Genomic DNA, 15653 nt, shown 5'->3' on the forward strand with positions numbered 1-15653 from the left:
TCAGGGACCTCAGAATTTGATCTCTGCTGTTTGCAGATGATGTGATTCTGCTAGCTTCCTCAAATGAGGACCTCCAGCAGGCACTGAGGCGGTGTGAAGCTGAATGCGAGGTAGCTGGTATAAGAATTAGCACCTCCAAATCTTAGGCCATGGTCCTCTGCCGGAAAACAGTGGATTGCTCCCTCTGGGTGGGGAGTGAGTCTTTGCCCCAAGTGAGGGAGTTTAAGTATCTCAGGGTCTTGTTCACGAGTGAAGGTAGAATGGACCATGAGATGGACAGGCAGATTGGTGCAGCATATGCAGTTTAGCTTTGCTCAGCAGGAAGGCAAAGCTATCGATTTACCGGTCAATCTATGTTCCAACCCTCACCGAACTCTGGGTAATGACAAAAAGAATAATCTTGCTGATACAAGCAGTCGAAATGAGATCCCTCACAAGAATGTCTGGGCTCTGCCTTATGGTGTGAGGAGCTTGGATATCTGCAGGGATCTCAAAGTAAAGCCCCTGCTTCATCATGTCAAAAAGAGCCAGTTGCGGTGCTTCAGTATCTTACCAGGATGCATCCTTGTCGCCTCCATGTGGAGGTCCTCCAGGCACGTCCAACTGGGAGACCCCGGGGCTGACCCAGAACTCACTAGAGGAAATGTGTGTATATATGTATATGTATATATATATATATATATATATATATATATATATAATATATATGTCCCATCTGGCCTGGGAGCACCTCTGAATCCCTCTGGAGGAACTGGAAAACATTTCTGTAGAGAGGGTTGTCTTGGTTGGCTTACTTAGCCTGCTGACACCATGACCCTACCTTGGATAAGTGGATGAAGCTGGATGGATGGACCTTTTTTCTCAAGTCTCATGAATGTGTATGTAAAATACCTAGAAACTATTTAATGTCATTTATTATGGCTCATAAGAATGGGAACTTGGTATGCAAAATTTGATTGAAGTTTTTTTCTGTTGTTTATAAAAGGGATGTCACTGGTTTACATTTGACATTCATATATTCATAACAGATTTCACTCATTTATACAAGTGTTCACCTGTATTATTAAGAGTTCATTTTGTTTGGAAAGTGTTTTTCAGCTTCAAATGAGCTTTCATTCAAATGTTTCCAAGTTTCTAATAGGTTTTACTGCTTCACAGAATTTGGTGTGGGTTTCAAAACAGGATCTCAAAGGTGAGCTTTCACATGGGCCATAATATGTTCCCTCTTATTGCAATTTTGCAATGATTTTAATGCATCATTTGAGGTTTCGCTGTAGTTAACAAGCGTGTAGACTTGTTCATAAATAATTTTCTCAATACAATGTCTAACTAGTGTGTGAAATGCAAAATTGAAGTAAGCAAAATTGTATTATTTTTGTGTAATGATTTTATAGAGGGGTAACTCAAAATAAAATAAATATATGGCTGTTAAAACACTGTCAAAAACTAAAAGTAGTGTATGTCCAAAATTTCAGAAATCTATATTGTTAAACCCTTTGTACAGTTTGATATTTAAAGCAAAATATGACATTATCACTTTGCCAGTTGTTTTTATATTTTCATTTTTATTGTTTTTATGATATTTGATTTTCAGAGTGTATTTTCTATATGTAAAGCGCTGTGGGCTGCAGTTTTGGTTCAATGTTGTTCAAAGTTGAGAAGAACTAAATCCACATTGGATATTTATAAAATGTAAAAACAAAGTATTTTATCTTGAAATGAAAACGGAAGTCTCAATTAACTGCTCTGACCGGAGCCCATGAAGTGTCAAACGCCCCCTAAAACACCAACGAAGAAGAAGGTTTTCCATGGAGCGCGGCTCTCCTAAGTGAAGTTAACGGACCCTACGCGTTCCTCGGTGGGTCAGCTGTCACATGGCTAAATATGGGTGTTGACGGTCCAGGTTACCGGTCCAAAACGTGACACCGAGGCTCAGGTTTTGGGCTCAAGTATGGCTCGACTGTAACGGAAAAAGAGGAACACAAATCCCGGGACAAAGGTTAGCGTGCCGTGTGACTCTCTGGCGCTTGCGGGGAACTTTCACTTCTCCGTTAAGTTTATGTTCTGTGAAACTCCGCTTGTTTACGCTTCTGTTGGTGTTAAAACGACGCTGTTTGTAAAGTTCCTGGGCTTTTAATACGGTAAAGTTCTTATGTTGTCGCTTTGTGAATGTAGAAACTGTATCATACGTTTTCTAACATTTCAGTTGTCGTAGTAGCGGCTGTTTGAACAGCTGACTCACCGACGTATAAGGCCGGTGTTTCCCTTAAATGAGCGGCCCTGTTAACTGGTGCCTTTCAGCAGAATGTGTCGTTTGGTGTCGTAGATAAAGCAAACGCATCCTGTAACTACGGCAACCACAGAAGCAGTCCGTTCAGAGTCACCAGTTAAAAGGGTAACTAGTTAAATCGTCACACCTCACTGCTCCTGGACATAGCGATGTTGTGATCAGACCCCTTACGGCCTCAGGATGTTCGCTTCTCCGGACCTGCTGGCCTTCACCAGCACTGAGGGGTTCGGGGAAGGAGAGGAGGACCAGGAGGCCCAGAGTCTACCTGAGGAGCTGTCTGTCCCCCTTTTACCTCTGTCAAACCCCTGGAGCACCACTGCCCAGTTTCACAGGGACTTCATACTGGTGGCTGAATTCTCTGAACAGGTGAGGTTTTCAATTACAAAGTTTTATTATATTAGAAATGTGTTTAATATCATGAGACCTGTGCTGTGAAACTTGACCATAAAACTCAAACATTCTAATAAAAATCCCCCTGATTCCATGTAAATTCCTTGAAATTTCCAATTTTTTCACCAAATTCCCCTTAAATGTCTTAATACATTTCCCAAAATTGCACAAAATTTTCTCAAACATCCCCCCCAAAAATGTACTGATTGATGATTTATTTCAAAGGATACCACCCCCCCACACACACACAAAAAATCCCACCCAAATACCCAAATATTTGCAAATAAATTCCCTAAAAATTCACAAAAAATCTTAGAAAATTCCCCCAAACATCAAAACATATAACCTTTTTTCATAATTCAAAGGAAAAATTCCAAAACAAATTAAATGAAAATACAAATAAATTGACCAAATTTTAAAAAGAAAACCCCAAAAATTTCAAAGCAAGTTCCCCCAAACTTTCTAATACAAATCCCATGAAAATGCCAATACATTTCAAAGCAATTTCCCCCAAAACTTTCAATAAAACTCTTAAAAATAAAAAAACATCTCCCCCAAAGATTTCTTGAAAATTCTTGAAAATTTTATAGCAAATGCTCCCAGCATTTCAGGAAAATTACTTGAACTTCATTGGACACTCTTGGCAATTATCTCAAAAATTCTAATAGCAGAAATGATTTCTATATTGTAGGGGAGCCAAAATTTAATGTCGTCATATGTACACGCAGGGCTTAGGAGGTCAAATTAGGTTAAAGTTTTATACTACATAAATCGTAACTGATCTTTTTTAGGACTACAAGAGATTGAAAGAGCTCACAACAGACCTGGTAAGTTACATAAAGCATTAAAACAAAACAAAAAGGGAAAAATTGAGACACAAATCAGCTCAGGAAAGTGGAAAGTAAAATAAAGTTGTAGAAATGCACTTTCTGATTAAATTTATTCCAGCTGTGCTGCTTGCATTAACCAAAAATTTTCCTCACGGTTTCCTCATGATTTTTTGCAAAGTGATGAATTAAACCAAGGAGCACCTTACGGTGCCAAGTAATGATGACATACTAGCACAAAATAGATTAAGTAGCTGTAGAATACTAATGTATTGTACTATTAAGTGTAATTTATAAGTAGTATTAGTATTTAAAAAACATTTATGTGACATATTAATACAGTAAACTTTTTGGATGAACTGACAATGCAAGAAAACTTTGCTTAAGGTTTTTTTTTTTTTTTTTTTTTGCCTGTAGAATAAACATATATTTAATACCCGCCTTGTCAGATCCTGTTTTTCAGTTCCTGTCATGTTATTAGTGTTGTCTCCACAGTGTTGTAAAATCCCAGAAAGTCCCAATTAGATCTAGATCTACTTTACAAGAAAGATCAGAGAGCAAAAACATGAAACAACAAGCTGAAAACATTGATTTACCGATGTCTTTTTGGTATCAGTAACAACATCCCATTAGGATGCCACAGCATTACGATGATAGAGGATTGCATTACAGGAGGCAGGTCACATGTGGTTGCAGTCCAAACAACATGAGGATATCTGATTTAGTTACTAAACTCACACCAAACATAAACCAGAATCAGAACACTTCATACATCTTTGTGGGGAAATTTTGGGTGTTATAATTGCTCCTACACAGTCTATTAGTATACAGATATATGTCAAGGAAGTAGTTTTCAAAATATTTTTATAAAGTACAGATTATATCCAAAAAAAAAAAAACAGTAAGGCAATACTTTGGTGAGCAACCCAGGAATATTTAAAGTCACCCAAGTGTATTTGCTGACCAGTTTTTTAATATTCATATAATCACCATCTGTCCACCTGTACATCCCTTTCATAAAAGCACCAATTGAATTGGATGTCTCATGTTAAAAATTAATCATTTTCCTGCCCTTTATTTTCACTTAATGATCATGTAGACCTAAAAACACATTTGGATGCATTTCTCACTCCATGGACACCTGTCAAACTGAAAAAAACCCTTGTATATAGGCCAATTCATTTACTGACTCAGACATTAATGTAATTTCAGGAAAAGGGCCCATGAGAGAATTGTGATAATTTACGCCAGAATATCTAATGATCTGTAAATAAATTCATGGTTAAAATGAAGGTGTCTAAACCAGAACATCTTGACATCTGGCATTTCTAGAATTTAATGTTTTTGTTGAGTTTTTGGTAGAATAGTGTGAACAATGACAAAGAAGAATGTAATACAAAGGGAAAAAAAATAAAAAAAATAAATAACATAAATAAATACAAAATTAAAATAAAGTACAGAAAACAAACAGAAAGAAAGAAAAAGCTCTACTGTGTGCTGCACTTGAGTAAAATATTTCCGTGAGAATATGTTGCATATTCTCCAATGGAATATTTGTATTTGCAGACATCTGGCATTTCTAAATGTTGTTTGCTTGCATTTATAAATTCCCGCAACACATTTATGCATCATCAGGCTCTAAGACTCTGCTCCATATGAGTGTTTATATTAACCTCCTGAGACCTGAGCTTTTGTTTGAAATGCATTTATTGTTTCTCCCACTAACAGTGTTTGGGATAAGAAAGACCTGATAAATTTAAAAGCTCAGCCTTGTCTTTGAACAGGATTACCAAACTGATGTCCACAAATCTCCTGAAGGTCCTGTTTCTGCAGAAAATACAGATCTTGATCAGTTTTGGAGCAGGTGTTTTAGCTATCTGTCAACCAGTTAGTCAGTTGTTGGGGGTCTTCAGTTATTCATTGAGAGGAATGGGGGAGTCATTTTGATGATGGACCACAAGGAGTTGTTGGGACCATGCATCAAGAAAATTTTCGTAAAAATTTCTGAAGTTCTTGGAAATGTTCCTTACCAAAATCCACTCCAATTCCCTAAAATTTCAAAGAAATTACCTGAAACATTTGTTAAAATTGGACATTGGACATATTTTTAAAGTATCCCATTAAACAATACCCCAACATTTCATCAAATATTCCCCAAATATGGAGTGAAGCTTTATCAAACAGCCTAAACATTTCATTAAAAAATCCTCAGACATTCTATGTAAACGCCTGAAAAATTTAAGCAAATTCCCCAAAATATCAAAGCAAATTTCTCTTAAAATTTATTATTACAAAATTCCCCAAAAATACACGAAAATGATAGAAAATTCCCCAAAACAAATTCCATAAGATATCCATGGAAAGTCTTGAAAACTTCATGACACCCACCCCCAAGTTCTCCAAAATTATAAGTACAGTTCCGAAATTTCCATGAAAATGTCTGATAATTTCAAATCAAATTCCCTCAAACGTCCACAAAATTTTTCTAAATTCTTTGAAAATGCTAAAATATTTCACAGCAAATTTACCTAAAAACTTCCAATATATCTCACCAAAATATTAAAACATATTTGCAAAAATGTCCATGAAAATTAGTGAAAATTAAACTGTAGATTCTCCCAACACTTCAGATTAACACAGTGGACACTCTGGACTATTTTCTCAAAACTTCTAATAGCAGAAATTATTACAATGTTGTAGGAGAACCAAAATGTAATGTCTTCATATGCACTGTATATGCGAGGTCATGGGAGGTTAAAACATAATAGACAAGCTTGGGGTGTTTTTTGCAAGACAAAAGATAAGATAAATATGAAATAAGTTATGAAATCTTGTTATTGACAATCTTACCATTTAAGAGAAAGACATGAGCATATTCAGGATTAGTAAAAAAACATTAATTGACTCAAATCAATAGAATATTTTGATATAACAATGATTTTTCAGCATTTTTTATATATTTATAAACTAAAAATGATAATTATTTGCGTCTTGATGTCAAAGTGTATCCTCAAACCCCTGCTGCACACTTCCAGGTGGGACCGAAACCTGTGCTGACAATACCAGATGACCCCAGAGCCATCGGATCTTTCGACCTCAACCACTTCTCTGTTCGAATCATGTCAGTGGACTACCAGGCGTCCGGCCCCGGCCATGCCCCGCCTGCATCCCCTGGCCCTCGTCTCAATTTCAGTGAGGACTCTAAAGTGGTTCTCGGAGATTCTGCAGAGAGCGCGTTTGCCTATGTTCACCACATGACCCTGTACGACTTGGAGGCCCGGGGAATGGTGCGTCCTTTCTGCATGGCCTACGTGTGCTCAGACCAGGGGAAGCTGATGGAGAACTACGCTGAGCTGTCAACATGCTTCTCCCAGGCCGCTGACAGCCTCAAGACGGGAAACAGACAAGCATTTTCTATGGAGCTGCAGAGGAAGTTACAAGAACTAGAGTAAGATCAGGATGTTGATTGATTTGATTACCATGCACATTCTTTCAAAACCATCCACCTTTAGCTTCTCATACTGGCGGTGACAGTCTGGCTCTTCTACATATTAACAGAAGTGTGCAAAAATGGTGCTCCTATGCAGGTGATATAATTAGTGTCTGATTAGACCTCTCCAATGATGATGTTAGTTTGAATGGACTCAAACAAAAGTATTTTAGGAGAGATTCTTTTTTTCTTTTTTAGATAATATTTTGTGCTTTTTATGCTTTTACCTAGAGGATATGGCAGTGGATAGAGAAGGAAACTGGGCTGTGAGAGTGGGATATGATTGGCAGGAAGGGCAAAAGGTCAAACTAAATCCAGCCACCCTGAGGACTACTGTATATCCTATACACATAGGGGGCGCTGTAAGTGCTAGGCTAACTTTCAGCACTGTTTATGTGAGATTACATTGCAGTAATTAATTTTGTAACACAGACTTTTGTTACTAAACAAAGTTGAGAGTATAATTTTTACTCTACTCTAAGGCAAGAAAGGATGTGGCATAATTTCGGGTGATTTGATTATTTTAAATTGGAGTCATCTGTTGTGGGATGATGGGTAACTTTGATAACAAGGGAAGAAAATGACAAAAAAAATTTAAAAAATGTAGATCAGAGTTCACACAAGTCCACAATATTTTCCTTTAACCCCTTATGACCTACCATAGAAGGCAAAAACGAAAAGAAAATGAAGTTTTGCTCAATTTTCAAAAAGACAGCACGTTTATAAAAACTAAACTATTTATGATGGTGCAATCAAATCTCTAAGTGTGCCATATACTTTTGAGCATGCTTATGCTTTCAGAAGACTGCATTGAAACAATAAGAAGTGCAACTCATGACCAGCAAGAAAACATTGTGATAGGTTCATGCTGACAAATGTCGTCAAACATTATCACGTACACATAAAGTGGGAAGTCCTCTGAAAGACAGGTCTGGATTACATTATAGTATATTGTTTTTGATGTGTGTGCTTTTTACTACATTTCTGCAAAAGAAGGAAGGATATTTCTGGAAGAAAACTGTACTCTGGGACACATAGAATGAGTGATATGTTAGTGTTACTCCTCTGGTTTTATATGCAAAAAGAATTATTGCTCTGTCTCATTTGGTTGCAGTTTTACCCACAGTTAAAAATAGTGGAGGGGGTGCTGGCAGGTTTTAAAGGGCTAGTTGCTTGCCGAGTCTAAAGGAAAAAAAATCTGTATCTCCCAAAAAAAAAACACAGAAAAACAGGCAATCTTTTACATCTCAAAAGCTAAAGACAACTTTTTTAAGTACTTAAAGATCAGATATTACGCTAAATACACCTTTCAGGCTTTTCTAACAAAAATGGGAGAGCCACATCCATTTCATGAGCAAGGCAGAGTCAGACAACTTATTAACATTTAAAGCCACAAACACATAAAGAGCTCATTTTGAGCAGGGCTGCAACAGAGGTTTTTTTTTAGACATGCACAAATCCAATACTGGAGCATTTTTTTCAGCAGTAAACTTCACAGGCATGTTTTGAGGACCTCTGAGACCAATATAAAGTGGTCTTAAAGGGGTAAAATATGTACCGTTTAAGAAATGAGTCAAAGGTTTGGTAAATGGTAATGGCCTTGAGCCTGTATAGTGCTTTTCTAGTTGTCTGCATGAGCTTTATCCACACTTTAGGGTACACTTACCCATTTACACAAATTCACTTTGTGATAGTGGAGGCTGCTTTGCAAAGTGACCATCAGTATTAACTAATCCCATTCATACAAATTCACACAGCAATGGGAGAAATTTGATGTTAAGTGTCTTGTTCAAGGACACATTTATTTGTCTGCAGAGGACAGAAACAACTTGGCCCTTGTACCATTTAGAAAATGCCCCCCATCAAATCTGATTTGTCTGTTTCATTTATGTACTTTATCTTTAGAAATACTGTCTTTTTCATCAAAAATGTATATCCAGATATTTAAGAATCCACAATTATTTACGATAACGTTTTTTTATAGTTTCATAGTAAAGTCGTGTGGCAGACCCACAACGCAGCTTTTACATTTTGGACACTATACATTTGTGACACATACAACAGAAAAGACTCTTTTCATGTTACAAACAGGGGAATTTAATTACAAAATTCTGACGGAGCAGGGATGTGCCATAGTGGAGCTGGTGGAACCATTCTCATTGACTAAAACTAAAACCTATCTGCTTCATCTTCATGTTAGCGCTGAGATGGGCTGAACACATATCTGGTAGACTTAAGGGCACTGATCATCAACTTGCCGCCCGGGGGCCATATCAGGTCCCCAAAAGCTCCCTGTCTGGCCCCCAAAAGATCATTAAATTCAGAAAAGGAGAAGATGTTGTTTTAAATGTTTTAAAAGAGGTTAAAATGTTCAAATGTGGCAAAAATTGGTAAAAGAGGGAAAAAGGGGACAAAAAGTATTATGAATTGGTTAGAAATGATGAAAATAGTTTTAAAAAGTAATGAAAATGGGTTAAAAATGAGGAAAAATAGAAGAAAAATTGAAAAAATGGATAAAAGAGTGGCACAAAGAGGATAAAACGTTCAGGAAAAGTGGTTTAAATGGGATAAAGAGTGGCAAAAATTGGGTTAAGGAAGCGAACAGGGGCAAAAAGTATCATAAGGGTTAAAGGTGGCAAAAATGCGACATAAATAGCCTGGCAAATTAGTAAAGGTTCAAGAGTGGCACACAAAGGAAATGATTGGCAGGAAAGTTGCAAAAGGGGGTTAAAGGGTGGCAAAAATGGGTGAAAACTGGCAAAAATTGGTTAAAAGTTGCAACCATTGTTGAAAAAATGTAATAAAAAGTGGCAAAGTGGATAGATAAGAGTGGCAAAAAGGGGATAAAACATACAGGAAAAGTGGTTTAAATGGGTTAAAGAATGGAAAAAATTGGGTTAAAGAGGCAAAAAGGGGTTAAAATTAGTTAATAGTGGTGCTAAATCCCAATTGTGGAGAGCCCAGTCTGTGATTTTCATGGGCTCTGCCAACTCTGTTGTTAGGCCTGTCTCCTTGTGGCCTTCGGCATGGTAGATAATAGGGACACATCTCACTGGTAATGCCTTAACATGTCCTGCATTTGAAAGAAATTACAAATACTACTACAATAATATATTAACCAGACCAAAATATATATGTAATTTTTGTGTATTTGAAAGTCCGGCCCCCAGAGTTTCTGTTGAGATTAAATCTGGCCCTTGTGCAAAGGTTCTTGATGACCCCTGCTTTAGGGGCTACTGCACCCAAGCAGCGGTGCATCATGAATCCGTCCAAGTCTGATCATTTATTCTCTCGGACTGTTTCAGGTACACACGACTGACTCTGCTCCAGGACCCAGATCGTTTGAAAGGGGTAAACGGATTCTCAGAGGAGGAGACGGAGGGTGATCTTGGAGCTGTGGAGCGTATGATCTCAAACCACAGAGACCTCCTCCGCCAGGTCACCTCCTACCCAAACAGAAAGCTGAAACAGCCCGACTTTCTACCTTACGACCCGGCCGACTCCCTCACTGATATTTCTGCTTTGATGCCTCTTGAGCCCTGTCCCTCCTTCTCTTTTCTTACCTCCACCTCCTGCAGGTCCGAGCGTCAACTCAAGTCTCTGCATGAGCTCTGTAACTCCTACTTCTTGTCATTGATGAAGGAGCAGCTTGCTGACACAGAGCGCCGTCTGCGTGGCGACAGAGGTGCACTGCGAACTGCTCGCCTCACGCGCTCACTATCCAGGAGGCTCGAGCTTGTCAACTTCCTGTTTGAGCTGTGGAGTCCAGAGGACCGAGAGGAAGAGGAGAGAGATATCGCTGAAGCCGAGCTGCAGAGGGACATGGGGACGAAGTGCAGCATGGAGGAGCCGATGAGCCTGGAGTCATTCTCGTCCTGTGTGGAGGAGATACCCATCAAGATGGAGGCAGGAGAGGCCAGGACAGTGACCCCAGACAACAATGTTGCCACAGAGATAACAGGGAGCATGAGCAGTGGGGACAGCATTGAAGTGCTCGGGACTGAGAAGTCTTATCGGACGCAGCATTTAGTCGCTGTTTCTGACAGCAGAGGTAGGAAAAATTACTATGGTAGCAATAACATTAACATTAAACATGATTTTTACAATCCTAACTGGTAGATTTATTGTTTTACCCATCATCTGTCCCTTTCGTGCACATTTGTTAACAAACACAAATCATAGACAGTGATAACAGATATTTCTGTTCTATTGGAGTGTGTGCTGTTAGTGTTTTGCTGTATATTTTAAGTATTTTATTGAGAAAAAAATACAGGGTCAATATTTTAGTCGAGGCTTGTCAAACTAATGGATTGGTTCTGGTTGCGTGTTATTGCACATATTGCTCAGTTGTGCCCTTTGGCTCTGGGTAATTGTAATGAGAGTTTCTCCCCTATTTTGATATTTTATTAATACTGCAATGAGAAATTAACTGAAAAAAAAAACCCATTCAAACATATATTTACACACTTGAGCACGGTTCTTATTAAGCTAAATAAGCTGACAGTTTTATCTCCCTTAAACAGACACACCAGTTGGGATGGCGGACACCTCTTTCAGACGTCCCCCAGTAGATGTAGGAGTCAGGCGTGTGCGAGCGTACGCCAGACGAGCTAACAGTGAGGACAGCATTGAGGTGCTGAGCACCACAGAGTCCATCTTTCCTGAAGACCTTACTGCCATCACAGAGGAAGAAGTAGAGCACCAACCTCTGAGTAACGGCTTTGAGAGCAAAGAGGAGAGACAGACTGAGTCTAAAGCTGGCTATGGCGTCAACATGGAAAGCAAACTTAATGCAACTACTTCAGTGAGTGAGGAGGAAAACGAGGAGCTGGTTCATGAGGAAAAGACTGAAGTTGTTGGAAAAGAGTCCTTAAAGAAAAGTGATACCAGCAGTGAGGTTCTGATTAAAGAGAAGAAAGTTACAGAGAGTTTAAAAAGTGATCGCATCAGTGAAAACAAAAGTTCTGAGAAGACATCCAAACATCTGCAAGGTAATGCATCTTCGACATTTTCACATCTAAAGCCAAACTTAGACACCCTTTAACTTTCACACTGCTTGGAAATTTTCCAGCTTTGTCTGTGTGGGTTACAACGCAAAGGGCCAAAGCTGTTCACCAAAATTTCCTGACATTTTTTCCTGGTAGCTCCACCTGTTAATTGTCAGTGTGTAGTCAGGGCGAGCCAAGCTGTATTAGTGAGTACACTGGGTGAAAATGCTGTATAAGGGAAGTTCTGCCAGCCTTGATGGCCAGGATTATGGTTTCTATTCTTGCTGTATTACTTTCAAAAGTCCTTATATATTTCAATGTTAAAACTTATTCAAAAACAATCACCACCTCCTACAACCTCATGTGCATGCTCTTCACCTAAACCAAATTATTTTGAGTTGTGAGAGAGCATCTAGCTGTGACAATCTCCCGCAGAGAATTGCATGAGTAAAAGGCAATGCTTGTGCCCTGAACTTAATAAGAACATGTCGGGAGTTCATGTGTTAAAGTTCTTTAAGTTAAACTTCTTAGGTGGATTTGAAAAGCAACAACAGGAGGTCCAACTAAAAGGTTGTGTTTGGAATATTGATTCTAATTTCTCTTTGCACTGCAAAGCTGTGGACACAAAGATTTCTAATGTTGGACTTGAACCAGAAAAAGTGTGTAGACTGTGACTCAGTGTGATGAATGTTTTGAAGTGATGGTCTAGGGCAGTGGTTCTCAACTGGTTGGGTCACGGGACCCACCATCAACTCCTCGAGGAAGATTGCGACCCAAATTTTGGAGAGATTTTTTGGTCAATCAAATGTATTTGATAAAAAAAATAATAGACCTTGGGCCTAAGACAGTACAAAAGGTGTGACAAAACAATGAAACAGGACAAAAAATGCATGTTTTATAGAATCTCAGAAACAATTTGGTGCAACTTTTGTCCCAGCCACACATCCACATCCCACTATTGGGTCCCGACCCAACAGTTGAGAACAACTGGTCTAGGGAATTTCACATCATACCTGTGTATATCTTTTGATAGAGTTTTTGTTTATTTAAAAGGGAGAAAAAAACGAGGTACTTTACAGGACAAAGATAAAAGTCCCTGATAATTCCAAATATTATTTTAAAAAGTGTTTAAAAATAATGAAAGTAACAGTGCTCCATTACTTATCTAGAGATGCACTAATTGTTAAAATCAGTCCTATTTTTATCATCAGGAATGAGAAACAAAACAGCACACACAGTACCCAGTAAGAGAAAACTGAAATATTTAACCTGTTGTTCCTCTTTCAGCTGAAGAAGCAATGGAGTCAGCGTCTCTGTGGCCTGAAGGTCATCAGAAGCTAAAGTCAGTGCCTAACCTCCACGTATACTTCTCTCCTCCTGTTGCCATGGGAGAGGTTGAGATCTGGACCCGTCCCGGCCTTCCTCTCAGGCTGCTGAGCATCGAGGAGGCGTCTGACTGCACCAGCTTCACTGGCTCCTCCGATCCGCCCTCTCCCACACAAAACATCTATAGCAGCATCCAGTCACATAAGAGAAGGAGAAGAAAGGCTGGACTCAGAGCTCTCAGGTTCCTTAAACATAACTCATACTCCCAGCATGCCTTGTTCTGTCTCCTGAGCGGCCGGCCGCTGGTTGTTATTGGAGGAGATGAGAATTTGGTTAGAAAAATGGTGGACGCTCTGAGTCTTTTTCTGCCTGCTCCGGGTCCAGAGAGAAACGCTGTTATGCCATGTTTGACCGCGCCGCTGCAGCTGACTGACCTGCTCACCTGGAGACTGATAGGAATACACAGGTACTCCACGAGACAAACACTGCTCATTTTCCTTTCCTTCAGATCTTCAACTATAAATTAAAGGTCACATATCATGCAAAATACACTTTTTCAGGCTTTTCTAGAAAGAATATATGCCCCTGGTCTGTCCACAATCCCCCTAAGAATCAGAAAATCCAGCAGGGAAATTATGTAAATTATTTTGCAGCTAAGAGACATTTATTTTCTGAGATTTTTTAAAGACCAAATCAGACAAATACAATTGCGCTAAAAATCTTTCAACACACAAGTAATTCCTAAGTAACTGAAATTTCTTTTAATTGTACGCTGATGGAGACATGCCTCTTAAAACTTACTTTGGTGAATAATAAGTATGATAAATAAAAGTCTACACTGCTCTTTCCCTAGATCCCCCTCCTTCTCATCATCCACCATCCTCCCCTCTCTGGCTCGCTACAGTCGTTATCTAGCTCTGTTGGACCTGGACCAGAGGACGCTGCACAGTCCGTCATACTCTGGCTCACTCATCGGCAGACTGGCAGACCCTCACACTGGAATCAGCCGGGGCATCACCTACCTGCTGCACCTGGAGAGCTGCCTGACCGCACTGACCAACCAGGCTCTACTGTACACGTTTAATCCTGCTCTACAACGTCAAAACTCTGCTGCAGGGAAGGAGGGAAACGAGGAGGACAGCCGGTCAACTAAAGAATTCTGTAACAGTGAGAGCGATTTGAGAGTGATTCAGTTCCTGTCTGACCTCATCAGTCAGCGCCACGCGGGACGTGGACCGCCAGTTTTAAAGTTCTCCTACAACTCAGTTCACCTGCACAGAAATACAAATGCAACATAAACACTGTATGAACAAAAATAATCGACTATTTATATAAAGATCTTATATTCAGATGCCTTTAACTAAATGCACTGAGATCTCCCTCCAATGTTGACCGACGGACTCTGACCTGCTAATGTGAACATGCTAAGAGTCATGTATGTTTTTATCTGAAGTGTTAAGAGAGCTTGTTTGTTTGTTTTTACTCACTGATGCTGGGAGGTGTATTTTTCTACAGTACTGAACTAAATGCACTTGTGCCTCTTTGGCACTAAAGACTTACTGATGTCCTCTACAGCAGAAGCACTGGACTTTTTATGTTATTTTTAAAATGAAGAGTTGTTTCTGAATTATATGAGCTCTATATATTTAAGATAGTTGAGCCTTGTGTCAATGCTGTAATTTTAACAGCCAGAACAGCCCTTCTGAGATTGTTCATTCACTCTGGTACTGTAACTTTATTGTGCAGCTTGATGGTCCAGATATATGTGGACTCACTCACTTTCATAAAAGTCTATCCATCCTGTTGTACTGTGATTTAACCACATAAGATGCTGTTTAAAGTTGGTTTCCTCAAGTTAATACCAGCAAGAATCAAGATGGCTGTCATGTTAAAACAAATTACAGTTATAAGTTTAATGCTACTAAACACCACCAGATTATGAAAATATCTTCCCTCTTTGAAATAAATTATTTTAACAAATTGAGTAAAGAAAGATTCTGTTGATGGGAATGATGTATATCTCAAAGACTGTTAAACAGATGTTGTCGTGTCAGTTGCAAGACGACTAGCTTGAAATCCACAAGTCCCATCTATATCAGAGTTATAATAATTTTTTATTTAGTTTTGACTTTTTAATTTTTTTGTTCTGCTTTTTAAAGGTACACCTTTAGACTGCAGTTTTAATTAAACAGCCAATATTAAAACTGTGGTAACAAAAATATTAACAGGGTTACTCTATTCTATAGGGGTTAGTGGTGTCAGATGGTGCCAACTCCACCAAGAGAAAAATTCAGCTGCAGTAGCCAGGTTTCAACCTGTAGAGGGCACTCACATAGTATGCA

At 38.9% G+C, this 15653-nt stretch overlaps 1 protein-coding gene across 1 annotated transcript; it reads left to right on the top strand.

Annotated features, from left to right (window-relative positions):
- The first annotated feature begins 1786 nt into the window (after positions 1-1786).
- smcr8b (Smith-Magenis syndrome chromosome region, candidate 8b) lies at positions 1787-15295 on the top strand. The gene is made up of 6 exons (XM_041786116.1): positions 1787-2656; positions 6543-6955; positions 10303-11048; positions 11521-11988; positions 13273-13777; positions 14165-15295. Exons 1-6 carry the CDS (start codon positions 2471-2473, stop codon positions 14607-14609), a joined length of 2763 nt encoding a protein of 920 aa, XP_041642050.1. The 5' UTR covers positions 1787-2470; the 3' UTR covers positions 14610-15295.
- The last annotated feature ends 358 nt before the right edge of the window (positions 15296-15653 follow it).

The sequence above is a fragment of the Cheilinus undulatus genome, linkage group 4 (assembly GCF_018320785.1).
Source record: "Cheilinus undulatus linkage group 4, ASM1832078v1, whole genome shotgun sequence".
Classification (NCBI taxonomy): Eukaryota; Metazoa; Chordata; class Actinopteri; order Labriformes; family Labridae; genus Cheilinus; species Cheilinus undulatus.

Bases quoted from the DNA above. Each gene is read 5' to 3' on its own strand.
- smcr8b (XM_041786116.1), top strand. From the start codon at position 2,471: ATGTTCGCTTCTCCGGACCTGCTGGCCTTCACCAGCACTGAGGGGTTC. The intron at 11,049-11,520 runs GTAGGAAAAATT...TCCCTTAAACAG, and splicing joins CGCTGTTTCTGACAGCAGAG to ACACACCAGTTGGGATGGCG. The intron at 11,989-13,272 runs GTAATGCATCTT...TTCCTCTTTCAG, and splicing joins GACATCCAAACATCTGCAAG to CTGAAGAAGCAATGGAGTCA.